This window comes from Castor canadensis, chromosome 10 (genome assembly GCF_047511655.1).
Source record: "Castor canadensis chromosome 10, mCasCan1.hap1v2, whole genome shotgun sequence".
Taxonomy (NCBI): domain Eukaryota; kingdom Metazoa; phylum Chordata; class Mammalia; order Rodentia; family Castoridae; genus Castor; species Castor canadensis.
Window position 1 is genome coordinate 31,507,207 of NC_133395.1, and position 27,285 is coordinate 31,534,491.

Below are 27,285 nucleotides of genomic sequence, written 5' to 3' on the forward strand. Positions count from 1 at the left end.
TGATGGTTGGAGAGGCAGCAGTTGAACTCAGGGCCTCAGGTTTGCTAGGCAAGCACTCTACCACTTGAACCATTCTGCGAGCCATGGTTTTAGGAAACAAATGGTCCGGAAGAAAGAGGCCCAGATTGGTGCACAGGTAAAACATGGTTCACCTGTGGTAAGTGGCATTAGATACTTTCCATTGAATGTCTGTAGTGGTCCGCGCATTGGATTAGATGTGTTACTGAAATCAAGAGTTTTGGATACCAGGCCCAACTCCTGGGCTTCCATCTGTCAGGTTTGGTCACTTGCTTCAATATGCTAAGTAAAGAGACATGGTGGAGTGGCGAAGGGTAGAGAAAGATTTATTATACAGCTTGGGACGCTCCATGGGAAGAAGCGAAGAACGCACTCAGCCCATCTGCAGGGGACAGACATGAGCTTTTGCTTTAAATAGACAAAGAATTAAGGCAGGGGACAGAATGTGTACAGAGTTAAAACTGTCCCAGTCACAGGTGTGGCCTGGTTGGTCGTTACATTAGTCTTTATTCTTCAGGGTTTCCTGAGATGTTGTTATCCAGAATCATTGTTACCTAGTAGGTCTATTCTGAGGAGGCTCTACTGTTAGGGGTAGTTTCTTACCCTTGTCATGAAGATGTTATCAGTTCTATCCTTCCTGGAAGCCAAGGTGACTGCAGAGAGAATGGCGTAGAGCAAAGACAAATTCAAAATGAAGGTAGAGAAGCCAAACTGTTCTGTTTTTAGTTAATTCATGAACCCTAGTAAGGAGTCAGTGCGTTTCTGTTGTTTTTTTCCAACAACCCACAAGTAGATATTTCCACTATTTTACATGACTAATAGGACGCTCTAGATGTCACAGTAGTCAGAGGTGGAGATGGAGATCAGGACCAAATCTGTCAGGTTCCGAAGAATGAGACACATGACCTCAAGTCGTTGATTATTTCGTGGAAAAGACCAAAGAGCACTCAAAGTCTGAAATAATCTCAGCAGTTAATGCTACTTTGTAGTTTCCACAGGCCTAACAGGAAAATGGCTTAAAGAGTCAGGCAGGACATAAAGGCCTACACTGACTCCAGGTCGCTTTGGAACTCTGAACACATCCTACCACTTCTAGGTACCATTTCCTCAACTCCACAGTAAGGCTGCCATTGCCCACCTCCTCAGGATGTGTGGTGTTAACTGAGCGAAAAAGCTGGAAATTGTTAAAGAGTTATACAGATATTTAAAGCTCTGCTGTCCCATCAGCAGCAGCAATAGAAAACAAGCCAAGTGTAAGGGAATGGGAATGGGGATGTATTTTGTGGATTTCTACATCCAGGAAAGTGGGGGGAAATGGAACAGGTTGGGACAGGTTATAGGGAATGCTTTGAACTCTCTGGCAGGGTTGGTTACCACTATGTATATGTAGACATACACAGTTCCCTTCCCAAATCTCTGGAAATCCTAATCCCAATAGCCACATTTTAAGGGAATTCCAGACATTTCTGAGGCTTAAAGATGAGACTCAGATTAGGATCCAGGCTCTGGAGGGAAACACTCACAGAAATGTGTAATAAATTGAAGAAATTCTAAAATGCTGGACACCAATTTGTTCTGATAACTCTGTGGATTTGCTTAGAGAAATAGAGGCTGAAAACAGGTGCCTTAAATGCATCACAACCCCAGTAGGGTCAGAAGTGATCCATTTGTTTCTTAAGGAGTCCTAGATTAAGATTTGCCATGGCATTTGGCAGAGGCATTTCAACTCAGTTCATCAAAACTGAACTAAGAAACTTAAGTATAAGCTGTTGTGAAAAATCTAAAGAAAAAATAAGTGAAACAAGAGTTTTGCTAGGATTGCCCAGAATTCTCTGCAAGTTCTGTTTAGGGAGGTCTTCAGAGATCCTACATGTCTAGCTCAGATAGACATGGTCCTAAATCAGTGTGGAAGGTAGGGTTGAGAACATTTCCTTTTGTTGTTGCCTCCAGACCAGATGTAAATCAGTTCTTCCAGGGCCATCATACTTTCTATCTGGTGCAATGAATACTTTTGATAAACCAGAGAATATCTGACTGACCACACACAGGTTTCCTTTCATTTCAAATTCTTTTATTATTTCCCTAGGAAGTTACATCTTTTCCCCTGAAGCCACCCAGTCTGTTCAAGCTGTGTTTTTATTTCTGAAATAAACTAATGAGTCATTGCAAATATAGTGATCTAGTCTTCTCTAATGGTAAGAAACAAATCTGTCACATAAAATTAGGTCCCATTGCTAGGTGTACCAATAAGAAATCCTACATTGTTGTTGACTTTAGTTTAGCTTGAGGTATAATGTAATAATAACGGCTACCATTTGTTATGCATTAAGTACTTGGTTTACTTCATTAAGTTACTGTGACAACCATATGGAGGAGGTATTGTTAACATCCTGTTTTTGGTTTAGGGAAACTACATGTCAAGGAGGTAAAGAAGTGACTTGTCTGATGTCACACTGGACTTGAACCCAGACCCTCTGGCCCTAAAATCTGTGGTCCTTCCCATCCCACTGCACTGAGCATACTCAAGTGAAGCATGGCCTTTTCCAACCTAGAGTATGGTTAGGACCACAACTGAGTGCTTTACTGGAGTTATGTGCCACACTACCACAACGTAAGACTTTCAGGATTAATCAGAATCAACTTTCTAGCTCTTGAAATTCACTTCATTTGGTCTGGAGGGTATAATATCAATAATGTCAGACACTAGCACTTGCTAGAAGCAACAATCCTTTTTACTATTTTTGTATTTATTTTACTACTACTATTATTATTATTATTGGTGGTGGGAACTGGGGTTTTGAACTCATGGCTTCATGCCTGCTTGAGCCACACCTCTAGTCCTGGAAGCCTTAATTTTTGATGCAGCTATAAAGTCAGGCAGGACTCCACACCAAGATGCTATTGTGAGGAGCTGACAACCGGGAAGTATGCCTGCCCTGCCCCACCCCCCTGCCCTGTCCTGCCTCCCTCCAGGAGCTGGGTCCCTAGCAACTTTCAGGGGCATTCAGTCCACTCTCCAGTCTCCTGTGTCAAGAGGATCATGTGCTGAAAGCCAGAGAGAGGTCTCAGGACACTGAGAACACTGAGGCTCTTCAAATACTCATGTAAACATGCTAAAAATATTAAGTCTTGTTTACCCTTCACATCAGCACACATTTGGCTGTGCCTACATGAAACACATGGCTTAAGAGGTACAGCAAGCTCAAGGCCCCAAGTTCAAACACTAGTACTACAAAGCAAATAGATAAACAAATGGAAAATAAAAAATTCAATCACCCACAGTGTAGTATATTAAATAAAGTTATGCACGGATGTATACATATAAAATATTAAATGCTATATGAATGTATAGATACATAAGCAGATACATTGGCACAGGGCCTGGCTCACAGTAAGCAAACAGATGTGTGTGTGTGTGTGTGTGTGTGTGTGTGTGTGTGTGTATTTGAATAAGAATAGAAATTTACATTTTGGATGTTCTTTGACTTTCAGCTTTTGTCATTATAAACATGACCACTAATAATGTTTGTACCTCTAGGTTTGCATACATATATGATCACATCTAAAGAGTTAACTGCTAAAACTAGAATTATTAAGTCAAAGACTGTTGCATTTGCAATTTTGATAGATATTGCTACATTGTGTTGCAAAGCTATAGGATTCTTAGCTCTGATCACTGCTTTATATGACACCTTCACACAGATAAACATACATTAATAGCTTTCTAGCCACCATGCCCAGTGTTTATTCATTTTTTGTTAGCATGCATTTAGTACAAGGGAGTTGCATTTTGATAATTCCACGGATGCTTACTTTGAACAAGCTATCCCATGCCCAATATTTGCATGGCCTTTATCTATAGCTAAACCAACAAAAGTCTTGTTTGCTTATTTATTTATTTATTTGCAATGCTGAGGTTTGAACTCAGGGCCTATACCTGTAGCCCTTTTTTGTGATAGTTTTTTCCAATGTAGGGCCTCTTGAGCTATTTGTCCAGGCTGGCTTCGAACTGCAATCCTCCTGATCTATGCCTCCTGAGTAGTAGAATTACAGGTGTGAGCCACCAGTGTCCAACTATGCTAGTGTTCAAATATCTGATGTTAAGGTGAAATTTTCTTTATTCACACATTACCTACTGTGTCCTTCTTACATACGATAAAATGAGTTGGGGTCATCTCGATGTTTGCTGCCTGTGAGAGCCTGATACTTGACTACTAAGTTGTGGTAGCACAGGTGCAAAATTGCGTGGAAAGCAAAGAAGGTGAGTATTTGTGGAATGGATGTGTTAATGTTTTTTGTGTTGTTGTTTGCCTGTTAATTGATTTAGCTTGGTTTGGTTTGTCAGTAATTTTTGCAAGACTTGGTTGGTAGGAAGAAATTTAAAACTCTTGAGCAAATAATTAATTTTTAATTATTCTAGATTTTTTTGATGTATTTACATGGATAACTGAGTCAATATAATTCTCAAACATAGCTTCTCTTTTGTGTAAGAGAATTGAATTTGAAAACAATCTGCTCATAAACTGGTAAAACAGTCAGTATCTCCACTAACTAACTAGCTTGATAAGGTTACAAATTGAATAATCCGTCTACTTGTGGTAGAGAGTCAAACATTAGCCTGGCGATCACTGTGCTTTTTTGAAGATTTTGCTGTTAAGACATGGTTGGTCACTTTAAGAGGCAAGGAGACTGCTCCCCAATTCCGAAAAGCAAAATTGCTGATCTTTAACGTTTAACTAGTTAATATGGGGTACATGCAGCACTAAAATGCCAGCATGGCGAAAAGCAGAATTGCTTCACTGAACTGAAAATGAGTTTTAAATGAGGTAACCTTGGCAGGTAATCAGACATTTCCTGCTTATGACCCAATCAGAATTATCTTTCCAAACAAATTCACCTTTCTTGCTCTCCTATGTAAAATATTTCTGGTACAAGTTTGTGTATAATTAACTTGCTTCATAATTAAAAGTAAAAATTGACGGAACACCATCAAATTTAACTTTTGAAGTTATCATTTTCTTAACGCCAAACTGTAGTATATGTACATACAGCAATGCACAGGTTAAGGTGCCATTGGGAGAGAAGTGTACTTTCTCCCAACTTAATAACACTTTTCTCATTACCTGAGATACTTCAGCAACGTCTAAAGATATTTTAGTGACAGAAGCATTTTGTACCAAAAATGGATCCTATATACCTATGAGATCCATTTATTTATAGCAAATAATTTGATATGAGACTAATTGGAATTGTCACTACAAATCTCCCCCATACAACAAATATATCCTAAGTTTAAAAATTGAGAATAAAAAACCAAATAATTTGAAAGCTTGCTGAGTAATCACATAAATTATTATCTTTGAAAAAGATAATAAAGAGTAAAACTATAAGCGCTGAGTGATTTGGGATCAATTAACAAATACCCTAACACACATCCAGCCTAGTGCCTGCAATAGCCAAAAACAGATGAAGGCTTGCAGATACATGATATTAGTCATAACAAATAAAATAAGATCAATGGACTTTTTATACTCACATTTTTTATAAATGTTCAATTGAAAAAGAAGTAGGAAAGTTCAGTCTCTTGTTTAAAGGTTTTGGTCATAACCAAATAATAGATCCATAGCAGAATTCAAACAACCCAAAAACTCAAGACTTCACGTCCCCAGTGTACTGCTTCACATGGTGGTTACAAATTCCTGTGTCAAAATGGTTGACAAACATTGGGCCCTGGGCAATGAAAGGTTGACTCTTTGGTACTTGTATTTGCCTTTGATCTGATACTTGGCCACTCTATAAATCTAAACCTCTAAAAATGTCAAGGTAATGTTTCTTTCAATATTGTAAACTTCTCTATCAAAGGTTTTACATTTTTCTCTTTGCTTACTTAAAGTGAGTGGTTAAAAATTGAAGATTCTTCCATAGTTGTACAAAAGGACAACATGGCTAAGGACTCCATTGTCTCAGGCCAGGGAACCATGTTCTTCATTTCACAAAGAAAACCATTTAAAGTTATCTTTGGGTGGCTAATATGCTATAGTGGATTATTTTTAGAAAAACATGTCAAATGTTAATAAATGATTAAGTGATTTAAAGTGTGTTGACAGATCAAGCCTCAGCTAAAATAAGATTCAAAATATAATTTATGATGTGAAATATTCTCTTTCAGTACTTTGCAAAGTCAAAAGATTGGTTATGTTTGGGAGAGAGCTCAGTGCGGTATATGGGTATACCTTGGCCAAAATGTATCTATTTTTAGACTTCTTTTATTCCCAATGCTTTTATATTAGAAAGTTGTTTCGCTTTCCCTATAGTCTCCCTAGTGAAAATATAAATGAATAAGAGAACAAACAAAATATGTTGGTAGAATGTGGGGAGCTGAATTGGAAGTTGGGATTGGGGGCTAAAGTCAGAAATTTGTTAGCAAGGTTGACTAAAGCATTTCTCAAGCAATTCTCCCTCCTTGAGGTTTAAACCATATCCATGCCTCTTGACTTGTGTCCCTTCCCTGTTTCTTCAATTTCATTGTAATTCCCAGAAAAAAGGAAAACTAACCTCAGGATGTTTACATGTACACTGTCTCTTCAGTGTTTTCAAATTATTTTAAAGGATGTTTAGATTCCATAGTAATCAGACATTTTCTGATAGTAACTTCTCAGTGTCTTGTAAGACATTACACAGATGAAACTATGTTTTAAATATGTCATGAAACAACTTAATGAGGTTTGAGTTCACTCAGTCGGAGAGCCTTGTTCCAAGCCATGAGGCCGGAGGGATCTCACTTTCCAGTCCCTTCAAAGTGTCGTGGTGATCTTAGAAGATCCAGCTCAGAGAAATGAACCTAATGGCTTTATTTTTCTCTCAGTTGGATCTTTTCAAAATATGTGCCAATAAAAGCACAAACTATGGCTCTATTTTAAAGTTCAGGTAATAAGAGAGTAGTGACTATTTCTTTACTGGCCTATTTCAGACTTTGAAATAAATTTCATTGTGATATTTGTAGTAAAGTTAAATTTCTCCTAAGGAATACTTTTAATTATTTTTTTCTTTCTCTGATTCTCTTAGAGATTTTGCTACAAGAACTGTAATTCATCATCATAAAGCCATTGTTCCATTCAGTAAGTTATAGGAATCTTTCCAGAGCAGTGGAACAACCTCTATTTTGTAAGTGTACATGAAACAGATTCCCAGGGAGTCTGCTTTGCACAACTCCAGGGGGCACTGTGAACATTGTGAACTATTTGAAGGGGCATCTGGGGGAGAAGTTGACATTATTTCTGACCCGTATCGCTTATTCTTTCAGTGATTAAGTGCATTTTGATGGCTACAGAGTAGAATTCGTAGTTTATATTTGTCCCTGAGGCATGGATACAATGTATGTCAAAGAAAATCTATGCACTTGACCAGCAACTTGGTTTGAGTTCTATGTATGAATAAGGAAAGAGTTTTGACATGGAAATTCTTCAATGAGAATGATCAGTCTTATTAGAAGTAGTTCAAACACAGAAAAACTTGTCTACTACAGGGAAAAAAAAAAGATAGATAAAAACAGAATACATCCTATCCCAAAGTTGTGGGTGCAACCACTCCATTATTTTGCTCTTCCACTCTTACTGTAGAAGTGTTCTTGTAACGCCAGTCATTTGAAAGAAATGTTCCCAATTCATTATGACATCTAGTGGACTAGTTGTCTTCCTTTTATATGTTGCTCCCCTACCCTCTAAAACAATCATCTCTACAACACCTGTGTTCTACTGCAACCACCTCCACCAAATTTAAAGTTCTTCCAGAAACTAAAGCTCCATGGAATCCCATCAGATAGCAAGAAACAATAAGATCTGTTTTGTATCAGTCATTTCCTTGACAAGTATGAGTAGCAGAGAGAGAGTGGGAGAAGTGTTTTTGTCTCTCACTTTTTCTAGTCTGATGGAGGGACAGAAGTACAAGAGTACAGCCAACCCCCAAGCCTCAATCCTTACCTACAGGCATCAAGAAGACCTGATCATCTGGATTAGAAAATACGAAAAGTACATTCATAATCATTTCAGTTCTGTAAGGAACATGTTTACAATATGAGACTGAAAAGCTCATGACAAAAGTTTTATTATACAAGATTTCTGCCTAAGGATCAAATGTACTCATTCATGCACTGATTTTTATTCAACAAGCATTTAGGAAGTGCCCACTGTGTGCCACATACTGTGCGAGGCATTATAAATGTTGTAAAATATTCTCAAACAAATAATAGTTTAAGTTCCGTGTACTCAGTATACTTTGATTTTAAAAACAGAAAGAGAAAATGGTATGGATGGTTAATGAAGCAAGTGGACAGTTACTAGTGCGAGACGATTGATTGTGGCATTTCCTGACTTTATGGGGCTTGATTCCTTTTATCATTAGCAGGGGATTAGCAGGGTGTTTTCTCCTATTTAATTTTTCAAGAATGTGATTTTTAATTAAAAAGAGAAATGAAAACTGTAAATCTCCCAGTTGGAGAGATCTCATATTTTCATAATACTCTTTAAATAGAAATATTTAGCTCCTATTCATGGTACTTAACCTTTTAGAAGTTTTTTTAAAGCTATATAATATGAAAATAATTTTATAATGTAATATAAACATAATTCATTTGGATCCTCTTGACTTTTTTCTCTCATCTGAATACAAACTTATGAAACTGTGACCTTTCTTGAATAGAAGCATTATAACCAGTAAGGTCATGACTTTTTCCAATTTAGTGTTTATTTGTTTGTTTTTTCCATCCAAAAGAGAAGTGCTATGGAAGCAGTCAGTGTAAGCCTTAGGGGAAACGGCCGGGACAAGCGTAAGTCATCATCTGGTCACATGAACACTGCAAAGTAAGATGAGTCAGCATGCTACAAAAACCAGCATCATTGTCACTTACAGGGGTATTTGCTAACTGGCTCATCTTTGGTAAATGTTAGGTAATTTTAAACAGGACTTATGAATTTAATTTATGTTGATATTGAACTCTAACATCCTTTTTGCACTTAGAGACTGACTTGTGTGTGTGTGTGTGTGTGTGTGTGTGTGTGTGTGTGTGTGCCTTGAACATACTAAGCACACACTCTATCACTAAGCAACCCCAATCCAAGATTGACTTGTTTTGGGGTTTTTTTGGTGTGGCATTGGAGTTTGAACTCAGAGCCTACACCTTGAGCCACTCCACCAGCCCTTTTTAGTGAGATGGGGTCTTGTGAACTATTTGCCTGGGCTGGCTGAGAACCGTGATCCTCCTGATATCTGCCTCCTGAGTAGTTTGGATTACAGGTGTGAGCCACTGGCGCCTGGCCAAGATTCACTTTTTTGATTACTTATTTGATTTGTTTTCATTTTTCAGACCTTGCCTTAAGTTATCTAGTGAATAATGTCCAAAGAAAAAATTAAAAATAGGGAACAAGAAATATGCTATTGCTGGGTTTTAAATTAAATTTACCTCCTCTTGCCATAGATGAGCATCAGTAGTGGTCAGGGTTTCTGTCACAGAGAATCAGGATTTCATGTGTCTCCACAAAGCCTTTGACTAGAGAGAGCTTGAGCTTTTCAGAGGAAGAGCACAGGAGTCTGTCAATTATCCTTACCATTAAAAAGTAATGGAAGCAACCGTACGAACGCTTTCCCCATCTTCTGTGGCCTCTCAGAACCAGGGACATCCAGTTTTGAGATAGTGAAAGCTGATAAAGGTTAACACTCTTTTCCTTTCCTTTCAGAATTACAGATTAGAAAGTTGTAATCTCTCAGTTGTGATTAGGTTCCTTACTATCTCTGTGTTGAACTTAAGAGCATTGTTACAATTTTCAGTTTTTGTTTCCCTGTCTTCTGTGATAGCACGGGTCAGAGGTTGGGCTGCAGGCCTCCCAGTGCTATGAAGAGCAATAACCCAAATTTTACACTCAGCCAAAAACAATAGCAACCTCAAAACAGAGCTTGGATTCAGTGCAGAGCTCATTTTCATTGGCCAGACTGCTTCCCCTTCAGGGACCTGAATGCTCACTCATCTCCATTTGTCTGCTGACTGCACCTATGTGGTACCAGTATGAACTTATTTGGAAATAATTTGAGACAGAGTAAAATTTTTGTAAATATCCAAATGTTTGGACATTATATAAATAATAGATAGCTATGTACATTAGTCAAGTTTCTGCACAGAAGCAGAACCAGAAGAATAGATAAGTGAATGGATAGGTAGATAGAGATAGATAGATTATATAGACATAGATAGATAGATAGATAGATAGATAGATAGATAGATAGATAGACAGACAGACAGAATTAGGAATTGACTAAAGCTGTTCTGAGGCTGAGAAGTCTCACTATCTGCCATCTACAAGCTGGAAACCCAGAAAAGTCATTGGTATAATTTAGTCCAAGTTGAAAGGCTTAAGAACAAGGGGAATTAATGGTGTAAATTTCAGTTTGAGGGCCAACAAAGATGTGATGTCCATACTCAAGCAAACAGGTTGGAACCAAAATAAGTGAATTGCTCCTTCCTCCACTTTTGTTCTATTTAGTGCCTCCACTGCCTGAGGCTGACCCATCACTAGGAAGGGTAACTTCCTAAATCCTCAGATTCCAATGCTAATTTCAGAAACAACCAGAAATAGTCTGAGGCATAAAGTTAACCATCACACTAGGTGATCAGGATGCAATTTATGTTGTATCTAGCCATTTTACCATTATTTGACACATAGCTATAGGTTTAAATATTTTATTTAATCCTAAGCATTCTTTTTTTAGTAAGACCCACACTATTTAGCTGGTATCACAGTGGTTGCATATGGATTCCAGAATCAGATCAGCTGGGTTCAAATGTAAATCTATTATTTAAGTGACAGAGAAACCAAAGACAGGTATAATAGTTATCTAATGAAGAGGAACAAGTTACCCTACAATTTAGTGGTTTAAACAGTAAAAATACTTAGTTATCTAACATTGTGTCTATGGTTATTCACAACACTGGAGTCTTTTTCCTTGTTTTTAGGAGGCCTTAGTTCTTTGCCATATCTGCTTCTGCTTAGAAACACTTGAGTGTCCTCACGACAAGACATGGCAGCTGGTTTCTCCCAGTGAAAACAAGCGAGAACAAGAAAGAAGCCATATACCTTTTATGAACAAGTCACAGGAGTCACACATCGTCACTTTTGCCATATTCCATTCATTAACGGCAAATCACTAAATCCAACCCATGTTCAAGGGAAGGGAAATTAGGCTTCGTCTTTCAAAGGAAAGAGTATCAAAAATTCACAGATATATTTAAAACCAACATAGAAAGTTAATAAACTTCTAAATGCCTCAGATTTCTTATCTGTACAATGGGTATAGCTGTAATACTTCTTTGCTAATTGCTTTGGAAATTCAATAATATGGAATGCTTAAAGTGCTTAGTGTGGTGCCTAGCCCATTGTAGGTGGCATATTAATGTTTTGGGTTTTTTATTTAAAAAAAAAAAGACTTTTTCTGTGTTTGTGTATTGTTTTTAGAGACAGGTTTCACTATGTAGCCCAGGCTGACCTTGAACTCTACTCCTCCGCCTCAGCCTCCAGAATGCTAGAATTACAAGCTTGTGCTACGATGTCCAATTTGTTTGGATTCCTTGATTCAGTTAAGGATAATAAGAATGATTTGACAGAATATTGTCTGAATAATTCATAGCAAGATGGAGCTAACAAAATCCCCTAACCAGTTGGGACCATTTCATTCAAGGGCAATTGGCAGTTCTTTTGGAGAAACTTGAGTTCAAAGCTGGTCCAGACCTGCCATACCTCAAGTTTCTCCCCTGTCCGTAAGTGGCTCCACCATTCACAGAATAAAGCTCCTTGAGTGTCCTGACTATTCACATCTTATATCGGACCCATCAGCAAGTTCTGCTAGCTAGCTCTACCCTCAAAATATACATGGGACATCATCTATTCTTCCCAGCCCCAGCATATTACTGAGCCCAAAAATCAGATTTATATGCCTGATGCATGCAAACACCAAACATGCTTGGAGAAGAGAAAGTTTAATCAAGAAGGTACCAACCAAGAAGGCAGAGGACAAAGTCTCAAATCCTCCTTCCTCCATCAAGTATGATTATGGGTTACATAAGAGAAAAGGGTACAGAATCCAAAAGGGGGAATTCAAGGTGAGAAACTGATAGTTTCATAATTTTGATAGTGTCAGATTTCTTGACACTAATAGACCCTCGCTCAATAGCAGACCATTGAGCATTGTATTGTTTTGCAAACCCCGCTTATAAATCACCTTGTGGTGTGTCAGCTCTTCTGCAATTAAAGTTACAAGATTATCAATTAGAATTGATATTTACAAGAATACATAAGAAACAAGGAATACATGCTCAAGCTCTGGTCTGCCTGGCTTTCTTTTTTAACTTTAGGGGAGAATGGTCCAAACCTCTTACGAGAGAAAATATTTTATTAATTCCATTATGGGAGCTCAGTTACAGATTCCCACTGCCTATTGGATAATTACTCAATCTTGTAGGAATAGGGAATAAACATCTAGCTACTTCCTGCTAAGAGGTGGTGGAATATGGAGGATTGAGGAATAAAATTGTTTCATCTGAAATTGAAAATATTTTTAAGTTCCTGGGATACATCCAATGCTCCATATAACAATAGCCTGATCTCTTTTAGCAATTGTTTTATGTATGTATTATATTGTAATAAAATTTTATTACAATAAAATGCATAAACGAAATTAGTAAAATGGACATTCCTTATTTAAGGAGCCCAGAAAATACAGCTTTAATGCCCTGGGGGTCCAACCAATGATCCTGAGCTCTACTCACAGACTCCTGGATTCCTGTTCTCACATCTTCTCAGGGTGAGCTTCAAATTCGGTGGAAGTGTTCAGTGATGCAACAATAAAAGGAAGTATTCTGGATCACACAAACCCCTCCTACTCTGTTAGGGTGTAGTCTAGACAATCCAATTACCAAGCGCTCTGTAGCTAAGGATTCCATTGTTTTTGCTGAGGGGAGATGGTCCAGGCAGTTTCATCAGCTTCAATTTCCAGGTGACAGAAAGATTCCTTACCTGTGTCCATGGGCTCCTGATCCCACCAACCAGAGCCAGAAGGTTCTGCTGAATGAATGCAAACCAAAATCCCTCTTCTTGGTGCCTGGGTAAAGAGTTGTAAGACTCTCTCTTAGTATTTTTAAAACTTTTAATTTTATTTTTGTATTTGTTTATTTATTGCTGGAGAATGAACCCAGGGCCTTATACGTGTTAGGCAAGTCTCTACTACTGAGCTATGTCCTTAGTTCTTTTCTTTCTTTCTTTCTTTTTTGTGGTACTGGGATTTTGAACTCAGAGCAGGTGCTCCACCATGTGAGCCTTACCCACAACGTTTATTAGCCTTAGTTCTTTTTCAGATCAAGTCCTTTGCTTTTGTGCCCAGAGCTGGCCTCTGACTGTGATCCTCCTGCCTATACCTCCCCACACAGCTGAGATTATAAGCCTGTACTACCACATGAGGACTTTCTTTTAGTTCTTGAGAACATTTTTATTTTTATTTTATTATTGTTTTCCTTTTGGCAGCATTGGGGTTTGAACTCAGGGCTTCATGTTTGCTAGGCAGGGGCTCTTATCACTTGAGCCACTCCATCAGCCCTTATTATTATCATTTGTTTTAGAACAATTTTAGAGGACTAGCCAAGTGCTTAGTTTCTTGGGACTGGTGGCTAGAAAGAGGTGTAGACAGATATCTCAGTAAATCAGTTCCTCCTATTCTCCAGCTATCCATGTACAGACATGTACATACCCATGGAATTTCTTCAAAGGCCCCAGAAACAAACAGGTATCCTGTCTGACACATGGGATGCCGGATAAATTATTTAAATTGGGTCTGAGTCTTGGCGCAAGGCTTTCTGCATTATATCAAACCAAGAGTCTGTAACTTTTGTGGTTTGGACTTTTGATTGGTGTTTTATGTTTTGGATTTTTTGGTAGCCAAAACATTTAAAGGTTTATACTAGGAGTACTGTGAACTCTGAGTATCCCAAATATTGAGTTCTCCATAGATCAACCGAAGGGTGTGGTTATTTCTTCTACTGAGGTAATCCTGGAAAGCAGGAGCCTCATGTTGGCTATCCCAACACAAAAATTTAGCTGAGAAATGATAATCTAAACAGTTTGTTGATTGTAGTTGTATTGACAGACTCAGGATACTTTAGAACCATAGGTTATATGGCAAAACTCAAACTTCTCCATGGAGGAGTGAAGAAAACACTAAGGGTGAGGTTACATGGAATCTTGGGTGGTTACCTTTATTCAGTATGTTATTTCAGAGGCTCTTTTTATAATATTTCATAGTAAAGTTAGGAACCATGGAAAAGTTAGTTATCAGTAAATCAGGAGGCCATATATCCAACAATCAGTAAATGCCCTAGCCAGGGTTTGAGAGCTCCCAATCATACAGTTGTCTTTCCATACAAATATAAGGGTCAAGAAAGCAATACCATAAACAGAATCATATTGGTTAGTTCCCAGGGAAATAACAAAAATGTAGCTAAGGACAAACAATTATGTTAGTAATAACACCTGTAAAATCATAGATAGTCTTAGCTATTCATCTTTAGAAGCAGTCTTTTTGAAGAGAATTTTTTTTTTCACAGTGTTAGGGCTTGAACTCTGGGCCTATACCTTGAGCCACTCCACCAGCCCCTTTTTTGTGAGATAGGTTTTTTCAAAATAGGTCTTAAGGACTATTTGCCCACTGGCTTTGACCCATGATCCTAATTTCTGTCTCCTGAGTAGCCACCAGCGCCCGGCTAAAGAGAAGTTTTAAGTCTGTCATCATATTGCTTGTCCACTGCTGGTTGGTTGCTTTGTAATCAGACTGGTGAGGCAAGTTTGCCTCTGGTGTGATGTGTCCAAGGTTTAATTCCTACAGGCTTAACAGACAGTGGGTAGTCAGCAGAACACCATAGGTTCTGTTCTTCAGGTCCTTGTTCTTTTTAGGAGCTGAGAAGTACTCGGACTGCAGCCTTAAACTGGTAAAGAGGGATGTCTGTAGGAACAACACCCTGTTAGAAGAAAACTCATGAGTAGAAGTCAAGACCTCATTTAAGGGTTTTGAGCAACCAGTGATTGAGATTTTCCTTAGAGCCAGGTCTCCCTCTGGTGGGGGTACCTGGAATGGTCTCCCATACATTAGTTCATATAGGCTGAATTGAGCCTCTTCTTAGATGCTCCCCTTACCTGAAGCAAAGCACTAGGCAACACCTTTTCCCATGTCAAGTGGTTTCTTGGTAGATTTTTGTGATGGTTCTTTTCAAAGAACCTCTCTACCTTTCTGGTAGATTGTGGTCTCCATGAAGCATGTAATTTCCAGGTGATGCCTAAGACCGTGGTTGCCTCTGAGTTATTTTAGCCACAAGAACAACCCCATTATCATTTTGTGTAAACACAAGCAGTCCATATCTAGGAATTATTTCTTTCAATTTTTAGTTATTTCATAAGACTGCTCTGTCCTAAGGGGTAGGCTTCAACCCAGCCAAACAAGTACCTATGAAAACTAACAAGTATTTAAATTTTCCAGCAGCTTTTTGAAGTCTCTTGTCAGTCTTCACCAGGCTTCATCTTCAGTGTTGAATTCCCCTTCCCAAATTGGAGACTTAGTGTTTGGGTTGTTTTGAAATAGATTACACGTTGTTGGGTAATTATTGGACAAATCTCTGTAGACTGGGCCTATCTGATCCCACTGGACCCATTGAAGAGTGGTTTCTCACCACAATGGGTACTCAGGTAGAGATGTTCTAAGACATCTACCTCTTAGTAGATCTACCCCTGCCACTGGGATAATGCACTTATCATTGCATTTCTAAGTGGGATGCTCTTAGGAAGAAGTCTCAAATCCCTACTTTTCTTCTTAAGGGGCAAGTATTGATTGGAATCGGTTTGTGAAACAATTGCGGTCAAAAGAGCCTCAAAGCTCATGGTTCATGCAAACTTCTTAGCACCCTCATCAGTCAACTGGCTTCCTTTGGCCATTATGGAATTTCCCTTTTGGTGCTCCAAGCAATGAATTACGGCTAGTTTCTTTGACTCATTAACAGCTTGGAAAAAGCCAAAATTTCAGAAACATGTTTGATATCCTTATTACTGAGGTTAGTAGGCCTATTTCTGTACAGATAGTCCCATAAGCATGAACCACAGAGAACACATAGCTGGAGTCAGTGTAAATATGGACTACTTTATTTTTATCCAAATATAGAACTCTCATGGGAGCAATGATTTCAACCTTCTGTGTTGAAGTACCAGAGAGTAAGACCTTTGCTTCATCAGTCTCTTGCAAAATGACAGTGGCATATCTGGCCTGGCATTGTCCTTAATCTGTGACACTACTACTGTTGGTGAACAATTCCACACCTGATTTTTCTAGTGGTTGATCATTCATGTCTGATCAATTGGAAAACACTTGTTCAATTATCCGAAGATAGTCGTGTAAAGAAGGTTCTTGGAAGTCAAAAGGCAGGATAGTTTGAAGATTCCCAATCCACCTAAAGGCAGACAATGGCTTCCTTTGGGATCTAACAGTGGAAGGACACACTGTGTGTGGGAAGGTGGATGGAAGAGAGGAGTAGGGTAGTGCATTGCTGAAGAGCAAACTCTTCAGGGTAGAATAAGGGTAGATGCACATGATCAATGCATGATGTATACATATATGGCAATATTACAGTGAATCCCCATCAATTTATAAAATTAATATGTAGCAAAAGTATAAATTAAAAAGTAGATTTTTTAAAGAAATAAATTCTTCTTTCTAATTCTGTCTTTTGGTTGACAGAGTTCTTACTTTGTTTTTCCAACTCTTACAGCTTTTTCAATTTGGGACAGTTTTAATCCAGTGTTTTCTTCTTCCTTGAGGTAGTTTCATTAATTTTTTTTCTTAGAGAAGTCTGTTTTTACATACCTTCCTTAGGTTCTTTCATGATCCTTTCTATTTTTCCCTCTAGGATTCTGAATGCTGAATGAGTGCTGCTGAGACACTTGTTGCTTCGTGTACTATGTTCTATCAGAGGCATCTCCTATAATTTTTCAGACAGACAATCCACCATCATTTGCATCCCAATTGAGTTCTACCATAGGAAGAAGCTATGGTTGCCTCTGGTCTGGCAGAATTCATTGGATCTGCTAGGTGGAGTCTTTAGGCTTCCTCTCTTGCTCTCTCAAAGACCATTTGGGGTTCTTCACCTATTTGCAAAATGTTCATAAGAGACTGAATGTCAGCCCAAAGGGTTGCAAAAATAAAGGCAAACAAATATAAAGGAATATTGTTTGTCCAATGAAGTAAATAAGAAGTAGAAATTACTCGAGCTGGTGGCCCAATCACATTCAGTCCTCCGTGGCGAACTGGTAAAGTGCATATTTCCTAGCCTGTGGATCAGCAGTACCTCAGCCAAATTAGGTACGGAAGGAAGAGACTATTCTAGTCATCTCCCCACCCTGCTTCCTGGATCATTTTAGTCCTGCTGTACATTCCCATAATGGGAGCTCTGGTTGAAGAGCTTGTGGTGTGAGGCCATTGGTGAATTAAGAACATTCAAATTTATTTATCTTTCTCTTATTCCTTATTGAGGATGATAGACTTAGATTTGTTTGTCTTCTGAATCATGATTTTGCATCTTCCCTGAGCAGGTCCATTTTGATAAAGTAATATGAAGGCTTATGTGTATGGGTTACTATCTTCCTGACATGAATGACTTGCTTGCCCCTGACTCCCTTTACTCTCTGGTAACCTGTTGGGCCCTGTTGGGTTTCAGATCCCTACATTAAGCACATATGTTCTGGGTGTCAGTGGCTCATGCCTGTAATCCTAGCTACTCAGGAAGCAGCCCAGGCAAATAGTTTTACAAACACTATCTCAAAAAACACCCAACACAAAAACAGGGCTAGCAGAGTGGCTCAAGTGGTAGTGCACCTGCCTAGGAAACTTGAGGCCCTGAGTTCAAACCCCAGTATTGCCAATTAAAAAAAAAGCACACATGTGGCAAGTCTGCCAACATTTGTCCCATGTGTTCACATCTAATTTAGAAATGAAATTGGCCCTGTGTTCAGTCTTTAAATCATATTCATAATGAGAGACACATTTTAGCTTTTGGTACCATTGTAGAACAATCAGCCCAGCTTGACAAATTCAGTTGAGTCTTTACTAGTAGTGAAAGGCCAGAAATTACCCAATTGTGCTTCAAAATAGTTTTCACTTTTGGAACATAATTTTTAAAACTTTTTAACAAAAACCCATATATTTGAAATATTTTCCTTTGTGTTCAAAATCTCATGAACATTAGATACAGTTGTTTACCTAAAGTGATTCATTTATCATTCATTCATTCATTAGACAACCCAATTGTCCTAGGAAAGAAAATAACCACATATAATCATGGGTGGTTGCATTAATCTTCAGCCAGATAACAAGAACTATGTCCTTTTGCTTATTGTATTGCTGGTGTCTACACATTTTAGAGGCATGACTATTTATTAAACGTTTGCTATGTGTCAAACACTATTCTTGGCAATTACTGAATTCATATTCAGTCTAGGGAGTCAGACAGCAAAAAAATAAGCAACCAAATAAGTAAATATTATAAGTGGTGAGAGTTGGTAAGTGCTATGGATAAAAAAGAAAGTGGAGTAGGGTAAGGGAGATAGGGAGAACTAGCCAGTTAATGTGTTTAATAGTGTGATCAGAGCAGGTCACATTGGAAAGAGATTTCAGCAAAACAAAGGATGTGAGGGAGTTAGCCAAGTTGGTCTGTGGGGAAAGAGCCTTTCAGGGTAAGAAAAGACCTAGAGCAAGTGTACTATAGAAAAATGTGCCTGACGTGTTCAAGGAGCAGTGTGACTACTCTGGTTGAGTTACTGTTAAGTAAATTGGCTACACTAGAGGACAAGTATAAGAACACACATGCTGTTCCTCATTGAGTACTGTCCATAGGAATAGTCTAGTCTCCTTCACTAAGGAATGTTTGTCACCTATTTTCAATTAGCCAACGTTTTGATTTGGCATGACCTGAGCATTGAGTGTAAGGACTGTATGACTCTATGTAGGTTTAATTTTCTAAGGGGAACATATGCAGCTGGCCCCAGCTGGCCATGAAGAGGAGATGCTGACTAAGCTATGGTATATATGTCATGAATTCTCATAAACTGGCTGCATTTTTATTATTCCCAACACACTCTCCTGTTCCATAATTTGAACACTTGTGTTTTTCAAGGGTGTTGTCCATGACAACACCTTACTCTGTCCTAATTAGTTCAGTTCAGAGAATGCTTTCTGAAAGTTTCCCTAACAGCTCTTCATGTCACCTCAATGTAGCTGCTCGCAGAAGACTGGCCATTTGGAGTTGAGATGTGTAAGCTGGTGCCTTTCATACAGAAAGCCTCTGTGGGGATCACTGTGCTGAGTCTATGTGCTCTGAGTATTGACAGGTAAGAATTTATTTCTAAGCCAAGGAGATCCTAAACACTATACTACTCTTTGCTATGTTACATCAAAGATAAACTATGTAATCAATAAAACTAGGCTCTACCAGGTTAAGAAACAATTCTTTTTTCATCTTCAGATATCGAGCTGTTGCTTCTTGGAGTCGGATTAAAGGAATTGGGGTTCCAAAGTGGACAGCAGTAGAAATTGTTTTAATTTGGGTGATCTCTGTGGTCCTGGCTGTCCCTGAAGCCTTAGCTTTTGATATGATTTCAATGGACTACAAAGGAAAGTCTTTACGAATTTGCTTGCTTCATCCAGTTCAAAAAACAGCCTTTATGCAGGTAAATAAATTTGCCTTTTATTTTTCCTTTTCTGTTCTTTCCTTATAAATATTTGGCTACTCTTCCCTGTTCTCCCCTTGGAAGGTTGTTGATTTATGCATGTCCTTAACGTAAAGTAAGAGTGTAGATCTCAAGACTAATGACCCAAGCTGCAAGAATTAAGATTAGAACTTCTCTAAGAACCCTCTGGATCTCAGGGACACAGATAAACTAAGTTACATGAGAATTGATGTGAATTTTTAGCTTTTTTACTCAAAGTCCCCAAAGGACTGACCACTACTATACACTCTGCATAAGACAACCCAGCAGTCAAAGAAGGAGTGGGTGGTTCAGCTAATGGTTCAGTGGAAGCCACTGGTATGAGAGGATTCTGAATATCAAGCCTATCCCCCTTCATCTTTGATGTTAATGTGAAACCTGCCTTCGAAAATATTGTATTACCTGGGTCATTTATTAAAGAATGTTTGATCAGTAAATGAGAAAAGAATGATGACACTAGTCTCCAAAAGATAGATCCTATGTCAAAGGCTGTTCTCAACAGAATAGATTAAGAGAAGTCAATGCAAAGGCGGCTGGACTATCCCCAAAGATTATTTTCTATTTTATATGAAAGAAGACTGAATGAAACTTCATGAGGTCTGGAGCTATAGCTCAAGTGATAGAGTGCTTGCCAAACAAGTGCTAGGCCCTTGGTTCAATCTCCAATATTGCATAAAACAAATAAGCTTCACAAAAAGTGTGCATCATAGTAAGTAAAAGAATACAAAAGGACATTAATGTGAAATTAAGAATGAGATCGTCACTTATGTGAGGTGCCACTGGGTTACATAAATTCTTCTCCATCACAGACATTCCTGGAGCAACATTTTTTTTTAAAGGTGACAGGGAAGAAAAGGAGTAAGAGAAGAGGCGTAATCCATAAGCACTTTGGTTTTTTAATTGAACTTATATTTATATGCTACTAACCTAAATAGTTAATACAAACCTTTTCATATTTTTTCCCATTGCATACACTTAGTAAAAAGTGAAAACATCGCCTGGACACTACGATATCTTACATATTCAGACATGATATTTAAAACAAAGAATACCCTACAGATAACTTGCTTATGTGAAGATGAAACATTGAATCACCAAACAGTTCAAATTTTGCCCAACTGCTAAAATCTTGAGCATAATTATACTACCCTTTCCCAAAGGACTGAAATACTTTTTGGAAAGTTTGTTTCATTTAATGTATGTATTTAATTTTTTGTCCAGTAGATGTGGCCTGAGAGATCCTCTGCAGTATTTATCAAATGGATCTATGTCAGAAGATGGTTGCTCCTTGATGAATTTTTTTTTTTAAGTTTAACACTTGGAACATAAGATTTTTTATAAAACAGTATTAACCATAAAAATTCTCTCTTCCCCATAGTTCTACAAGAAAGCTAAAGATTGGTGGCTGTTCGGGTTCTACTTCTGCTCGCCCCTGGTCATCACTGCCGTTTTTTATACCCTGATGACCTGTGAAATGTTGAGAAAGAAGAGCGGCATGCAGATTGCTTTAAATGACCACTTAAAGCAAGTAAGAAGATGCAAAGACCTGACGACTGGGGATCATGACTATGATTATGATGAAAATTGTGATGATGATAACAAAGTAAATTATTCATCAGAGCACATTTCCATTTTTTACTTTCTGGTATTTTTGAGTCATAAAGAATATTTCAGATTATCTATTTAGAGTTATTCTCTATCATCTGAAAGGATCTAGAGAGAACTTTTTATAGATTAGAACTAATTTAGTTCTAATTCATATTAACTGCTCGATTGAAAGCTCAGTGTTCTGAGTCTTTACAAATGTCCCTGATTTCTGTAAATAACATTATGCATTCTGTTTGGGAAGGGCATGTGCTATAAATATAAGGATCTGACTATGGTTTTATTTCAGAGACGAGAAGTGGCCAAAACAGTGTTTTGTCTGGTCCTTGTGTTCGCCCTGTGTTGGCTTCCCCTGCACCTCAGCAGGATTTTGAAACTCACACTTTATGATCAGAACGATCCCAACCGATGTGAACTTTTGAGGTAAGAAAGGTAGAATCAAAATCATTTTGTAATTACGTGTCATTTGGGAGTGTTTCCATCAATCCCCTTCATAGGCAGAGAGAGCACCACTTTTCTAATCCTTGGGGAGCAATTAAGACTCCCAATTTTACCTTCATTCCTGTTTTTCAGGAGAATAAGGGGGACCCAAGGAACCATGGGAACACAGAGGCAGAGTTGTCAAAATGATGAGTGAGTGACAACACTGACAATACAGACCTGACCTTCCCTTGCACTTAGAAATCCTTTCTTTTCAGCTAGCCTCCCCATTTTGAGATGAGATTTTATTTTAAAAGGGAGAGTTGGACGTGGGAGGGAAACAAGGGGAAGAGCAGTGGAAATGATGAGACAGAGACAGACTGAGATTATTACTGGTAAATTAACCATGAAATCAGAACCACTGGATATGGGTAATCATTCTTCTTCACAAAAACATAAAATCTGCAATGAATGCACACTCAAAGCAACATATTTTTGATAGACACATTTGAATTTTTTGGGGTTTTGCAGCTTTTTGTTGGTATTGGACTACATTGGCATCAACATGTCCTCCTTGAATTCCTGCATAAATCCAATCGCTCTATATTTGGTGAGCAAAAGATTCAAAAACTGCTTTAAGGTAAGTGAATATTCCAAAATAAAAAGCTTTTTTTGTAATATAACATTGACTAGAACCATTGAAAACGACTGATATGTCTATCTATCCAGAGGAATTTAGTAAATTCTGTTTCAATTTTCCCTGCATTAATTACATCCTGGATGATATAAAATATGACTTCTGCTCATAAATCACTACAGTGGATTTTTGCCTAAGATTCTAGCCAGCCACCCCCTGTTGCTTTAGTCAACCAGTTACAGTCAAAGAATTCCTCAAGAAATTAATAAAAATTTCATGTATTAAGACTGGGCATGGTGGCTTGTATCTATAATCCCAGCCACTCAGAAATTAAAGATAAGAAGATCTTGGTTTGAGGCCGACTGGGAAAAAGCGAGAGACCCTATCTGAAAAACAAACTAAAAGCAAAAAGGACTGGGGATGTGGCTCAAATGGTAGAGCACTTGCCTAGCAAGTGCGAAATCCTGAGTTCAATTCCCACTACTGCCAAAAAAATGACATTGATGTCTGACAGATACCACATAATAAGATAAAAACTAATTATACATGCACCCATAAACACATGCATATATATGTAGGCATGTATGTGGTAATATTTCTGCTTGAGAGGGAAAAAGTTTTATATCCTACATTTGTCACCTATTAGGAGTAACCAACTCGGTGGGGAGGGGAGATATAGAAGAATGACGGAGGGGGCGAATTTAACCATGATATATTATAAGAACTTTTGTAAGTGTCACAATGTGCCCTCAGTACAACAATGAAAAAAAAGAGAGGAAATATCAATAAATAAGAGTGGCTTTCTGTTTGTGATGAATCTTAATTATATAGTTTTTTCTTGTATATATTTTGTTCAGTGATAACATTTATCTTTTTAAGAGGGGAAATAAGAGATCAAGGAAAGATAGAGCCCAAGAACTCTCAATCCCACAAAGAAAGTCAGAGCCCTGAGAGCAGGACAAGTGGTAACTGTGAGGCTCGTATAACACATAACAAGTTGCTTTGTTTTGTGCAGTCATGCCTATGCTGCTGGTGCCAGTCATTTGAAGAAAAACAGTCCTTGGAGGAAAAGCAGTCATGCTTAAAGTTCAAACCTAATGATCAGGGATATGACAACTTCCGTTCCAGTAATAAATCCAGCTCATCTTGAAAGAAGAAACATTCACTTCATCTCATTTTCTTTATTTTGGACAGAAGTCATTAAAACAAAATGAAACATTTTCCCAAACAGATCAAAAGGCTGTATGTTTGCACAAAACCATGTGAAAATGCAAGAGGGATTACTTTTAACACTCAGAGTTACACCTTATGTTTTATGAGCTGTGTACAACATGAGAAGAAAAGCAGTGAGAATTAAGAAAGCCTCATTGTGAAAGCACTTAATTTTTTATCGCAGTTAGCACTTCAACATAGCTCTTAATAGCTTCTAGTATATTCATAAGCCATTTACATTTAAAAAAACAGCTGTCTCCGAATTTCTGTTAGAGTTATTAAGTATGTGACTCTGAATAAAAGGAGAATAGGTCACAACACAGAATTTTTAAATGAAGTTTCAATTACTCACTCTGAAATTTTAAAAATCCTTTACTAGCAACTTTCTTTTAGAATAGTATCACACTATTCATTACTGGTCAAACTGTAATTAGATGCAAAATGTGAAAGCAGTTAGCCAAGGGACTTTTTTGGATATTAAAAACATTAAAATGATCAAGAGGGAGTATTAGAAAGAGAGATCAGGCTAAGTCTTCAAACATCATCGCGTTCTTTAGAGTGATCAGATTAAGATCAAAAGACCCAAAGAGCAAAAGAGGTTTGAATTGCTTTCACAAAAAACTTCTTTAAAATCTCCCATTCACGTGCTCTATAAAGAAAATACTACCTATAGTTTTTTAGAATGCTCACAATATTATTCCTTCACTATTGTAGTTTAAATTCCATTTGTTTATTTCTGTCATCTGTAAATACTTAGTTACATGTAGATGACTAAATGAAGGGCAGGCCCCAGTGTTCATAGCTCTATGACTGAGAGATGCCAGTGACCCCATAACGGACAGAATGTGAATTGCCTGGTGCAATGTCCACATGACAAAGGAGCGAGGAGTATCCCCTCTTGCCCATGTTGTACTTAAAATGGTCTCTAGCATAATTTTAGAGTGAAAATACTTAATATCACACAAATTAGTGAATTTAACAGTTATGTATGAGGTTTATTACTAATTCTAATATTTTTGTAAATAACCAATAGAAAGGTATACTTGGCATGGTGCTTTCTATCACTTAGAAGCCAAACTGCTCTTGGGGACTGCAAAAATCTCTCCACTTTATGCATTCTTGCCTAATTTTTTAAGCTCCTCAGCAAAGTGCCTTAGGTTAACTCCGGATGAGAAGTGTGTGAAAGTATGTGCAAGGGAAAATGGAAGAGAGGAAACGAGGTGGGGTGGGAGGAAACCCATGGGGATGGATTCCCATTCTTAGCCTGGTGTTCGTCATTGCCCTGTCCCATCAATGGGAAAGGTCCTGATTCTGTTCCAGCTAAACACAGCTCAGTGTTCTCAGAGTGACTTTAAGAACAAATTGGGCCCAAGAGCTTTAACTCTGTCTTAAAATATATCAGAATTTCCAATATTTTTTTCTTTTGTAAGTCAGGCCACATGTTGAAAATAAGCTAGGAATGTTGTTTTCTGCCAGAATCCAATGTAACCGTACAATAAACTGAAATGCAGTAATGTGGTCTAAAAGCAAGGGCAATAATTAATTCACATGCCACATGGATTCTGTTTACGAGTCTCCCACAGTTCTTGTTTATTAATTTCTTCCCATCTTTTCAGACGCCTGTCATTGTAAAAGATATTTCAGACTTTCAATTTTAAGTTAACTTTGGGTCACTAACATTTTCATAGTTTGTGCATATATTCTTATTCCTACTGAGTTTTAGGTCATTTGTACCACCATGTACTGAGTTTTTACATCCTAATATCCTCCTCATTTATATCCCATTACTCTTTCCTGCTCCATGTCAGAATCATGAGCTGTAATTGCCTTGCCAGATTTTTAAACTGCAAAGAGTATTCCTGCACCATATCTGATCAGAGCACATTGTATGAATGTATGAAAACGTCACAATGACGCCCATTATTTTGAATAATTCATATGTGCTTATGAAATGCTAAAAAGGTTTGATTCAGAATTTTAACATGTGGCTAAAGGGTGGTAAGAAACAAACATGATTTCTTTGCATAATTAAAACCAAGATGAAAGGTGCTATCGTCTAACTTTAAAACACATTTTTCAGTATTTAGAATTGTTTAGTATAGCAACAAATAAAAATTGTAACAAGAATGTCACAGCTCAAAAGATTTATAAGTGATCTTAACCTATTTTCTTCTTTATTATCCATTGCTAAAATGGGCATATGCTCAAACACATTTCAGTATTGACAGCTCACATATGGCCAAAGGAATACCATTTATAGTAAAACATGAGTCTGTGTAGCTAACTTTAAAAAAACTGTGATATAACCATGTAAAATAATTATATATTTTGTCTTTGTGTGGTCACTTAAAGTGGCAGCTACTGTGGTTGCTGATTTTTTATGTAAACCAGTAAAAATTTAAATCGTTTTCAAAAATTCAGCTTACTTTTCACTGTGCAAACACTAATTCATTACTTACCAACTGATTAAGTATTTAAAGGAAATACAGATGCTATAAGTGGACATTATTTATGTTAAATGTATAATTATCAAGGAAATATGAAAGTTGTTGAATTACAATGCCACGCTTCTGGTGGAGGTTATGTTTCATTATGTGAGCAGCCAGATACACACAGTGCTGTACTTTCCAACGTTGAGTAACTGGCTGGTTGTTCCCAACAGCCTCTATGTCTTTCTTTCTCTGGTTGCCTGCATTTGGAGCCTTTCACTCTTGAATCATTATTGTACCATATCAAAGATAGAAGGTTGAAATGAGATTTGGGACTTCCTCATTTCATTTCACAAGCTGCTTCTTAGTGTTTACTATGTGCAAAACAGAATGAAATTATTATAGGTTGGTAAACTGGAGGTGTGGCTCAAGTGGTAGAGTGCTTTCCTAGTAAACATGTGGGCCTAAGTTTAAACCTTGGTACCTCCAAAAAAAAAAAAAAAATTAAGTTGAGCATCTCTAACCAGAAAATCTGAAATCTGACATGCTCCAAAATCCAAAAGTTTTTACGCACTGACAAGTAGAAAATTCCATACTTGACCACATGTGACAGATCACAGTCAAAACTCAAATATACTAAAAATATTATACAAGTTTACCTTCGGACTATGGGTATAAGGTGTACATGAAAAAAATAAATAAATTCTTGCTTGTACTTGAGTCCCATCCCCAAGACACCTCCCTATGCACATTAAATATTCCCAATCCAAAAACGGCCAAGAATAATGCTGAAAGAAAAATTAGAAAGAATAGAAAAGAGAGAGACTAAATTATTGGGGATTGCAAAGGCAAGAGGAATGGACAGAGAAATTTGGAAGAGGCTGAAAGGAACAAGGAAGACCAGTGTCTGCCATGAAAGTCAAGGACTGCAAGAGCATAGGAGTGGGCTGAGAATCAAGTAACAAGGGAATAGAAAAGCCCCTTAAACTAGCAACATAAAAAAATGCCCAGTGGAAGGGGTGAACTTGTTCAAAGTGCACTGCATACATGTATGGAATTATCACAATAAAACCTCGTCATTATTAATGTATGCTAATTCAAAAATAAAATAAAATATATATGATCCAGA

General features: G+C 37.7%; 1 protein-coding gene across 4 annotated transcripts in view; it reads left to right on the forward strand.

Annotated features, from left to right (window-relative positions):
• Ednrb (endothelin receptor type B) overlaps positions 1 to 27,285 on the forward strand; it is a 29,287-nt gene extending 2,002 nt beyond the window's left edge. Inside the window, exons 3-9 of one of the 4 annotated variants that reach the window (XM_074043171.1) lie at positions 19,363 to 19,475; positions 19,610 to 19,814; positions 21,232 to 21,456; positions 21,748 to 21,881; positions 22,032 to 22,091; positions 22,410 to 22,518; positions 23,531 to 27,285. In XM_074043171.1, the coding sequence (XP_073899272.1) occupies positions 19,363 to 19,475; positions 19,610 to 19,814; positions 21,232 to 21,456; positions 21,748 to 21,881; positions 22,032 to 22,091; positions 22,410 to 22,518; positions 23,531 to 23,665 (981 nt within the window). In that variant the 3' untranslated portion in view covers positions 23,666 to 27,285. The remainder of the gene's footprint in view (positions 1 to 19,362; positions 19,476 to 19,609; positions 19,815 to 21,231; positions 21,457 to 21,747; positions 21,882 to 22,031; positions 22,092 to 22,409; positions 22,519 to 23,530) is intronic. The other 3 variants (XM_074043173.1, XM_074043172.1, XM_074043174.1) reach the window with 3 other exon arrangements.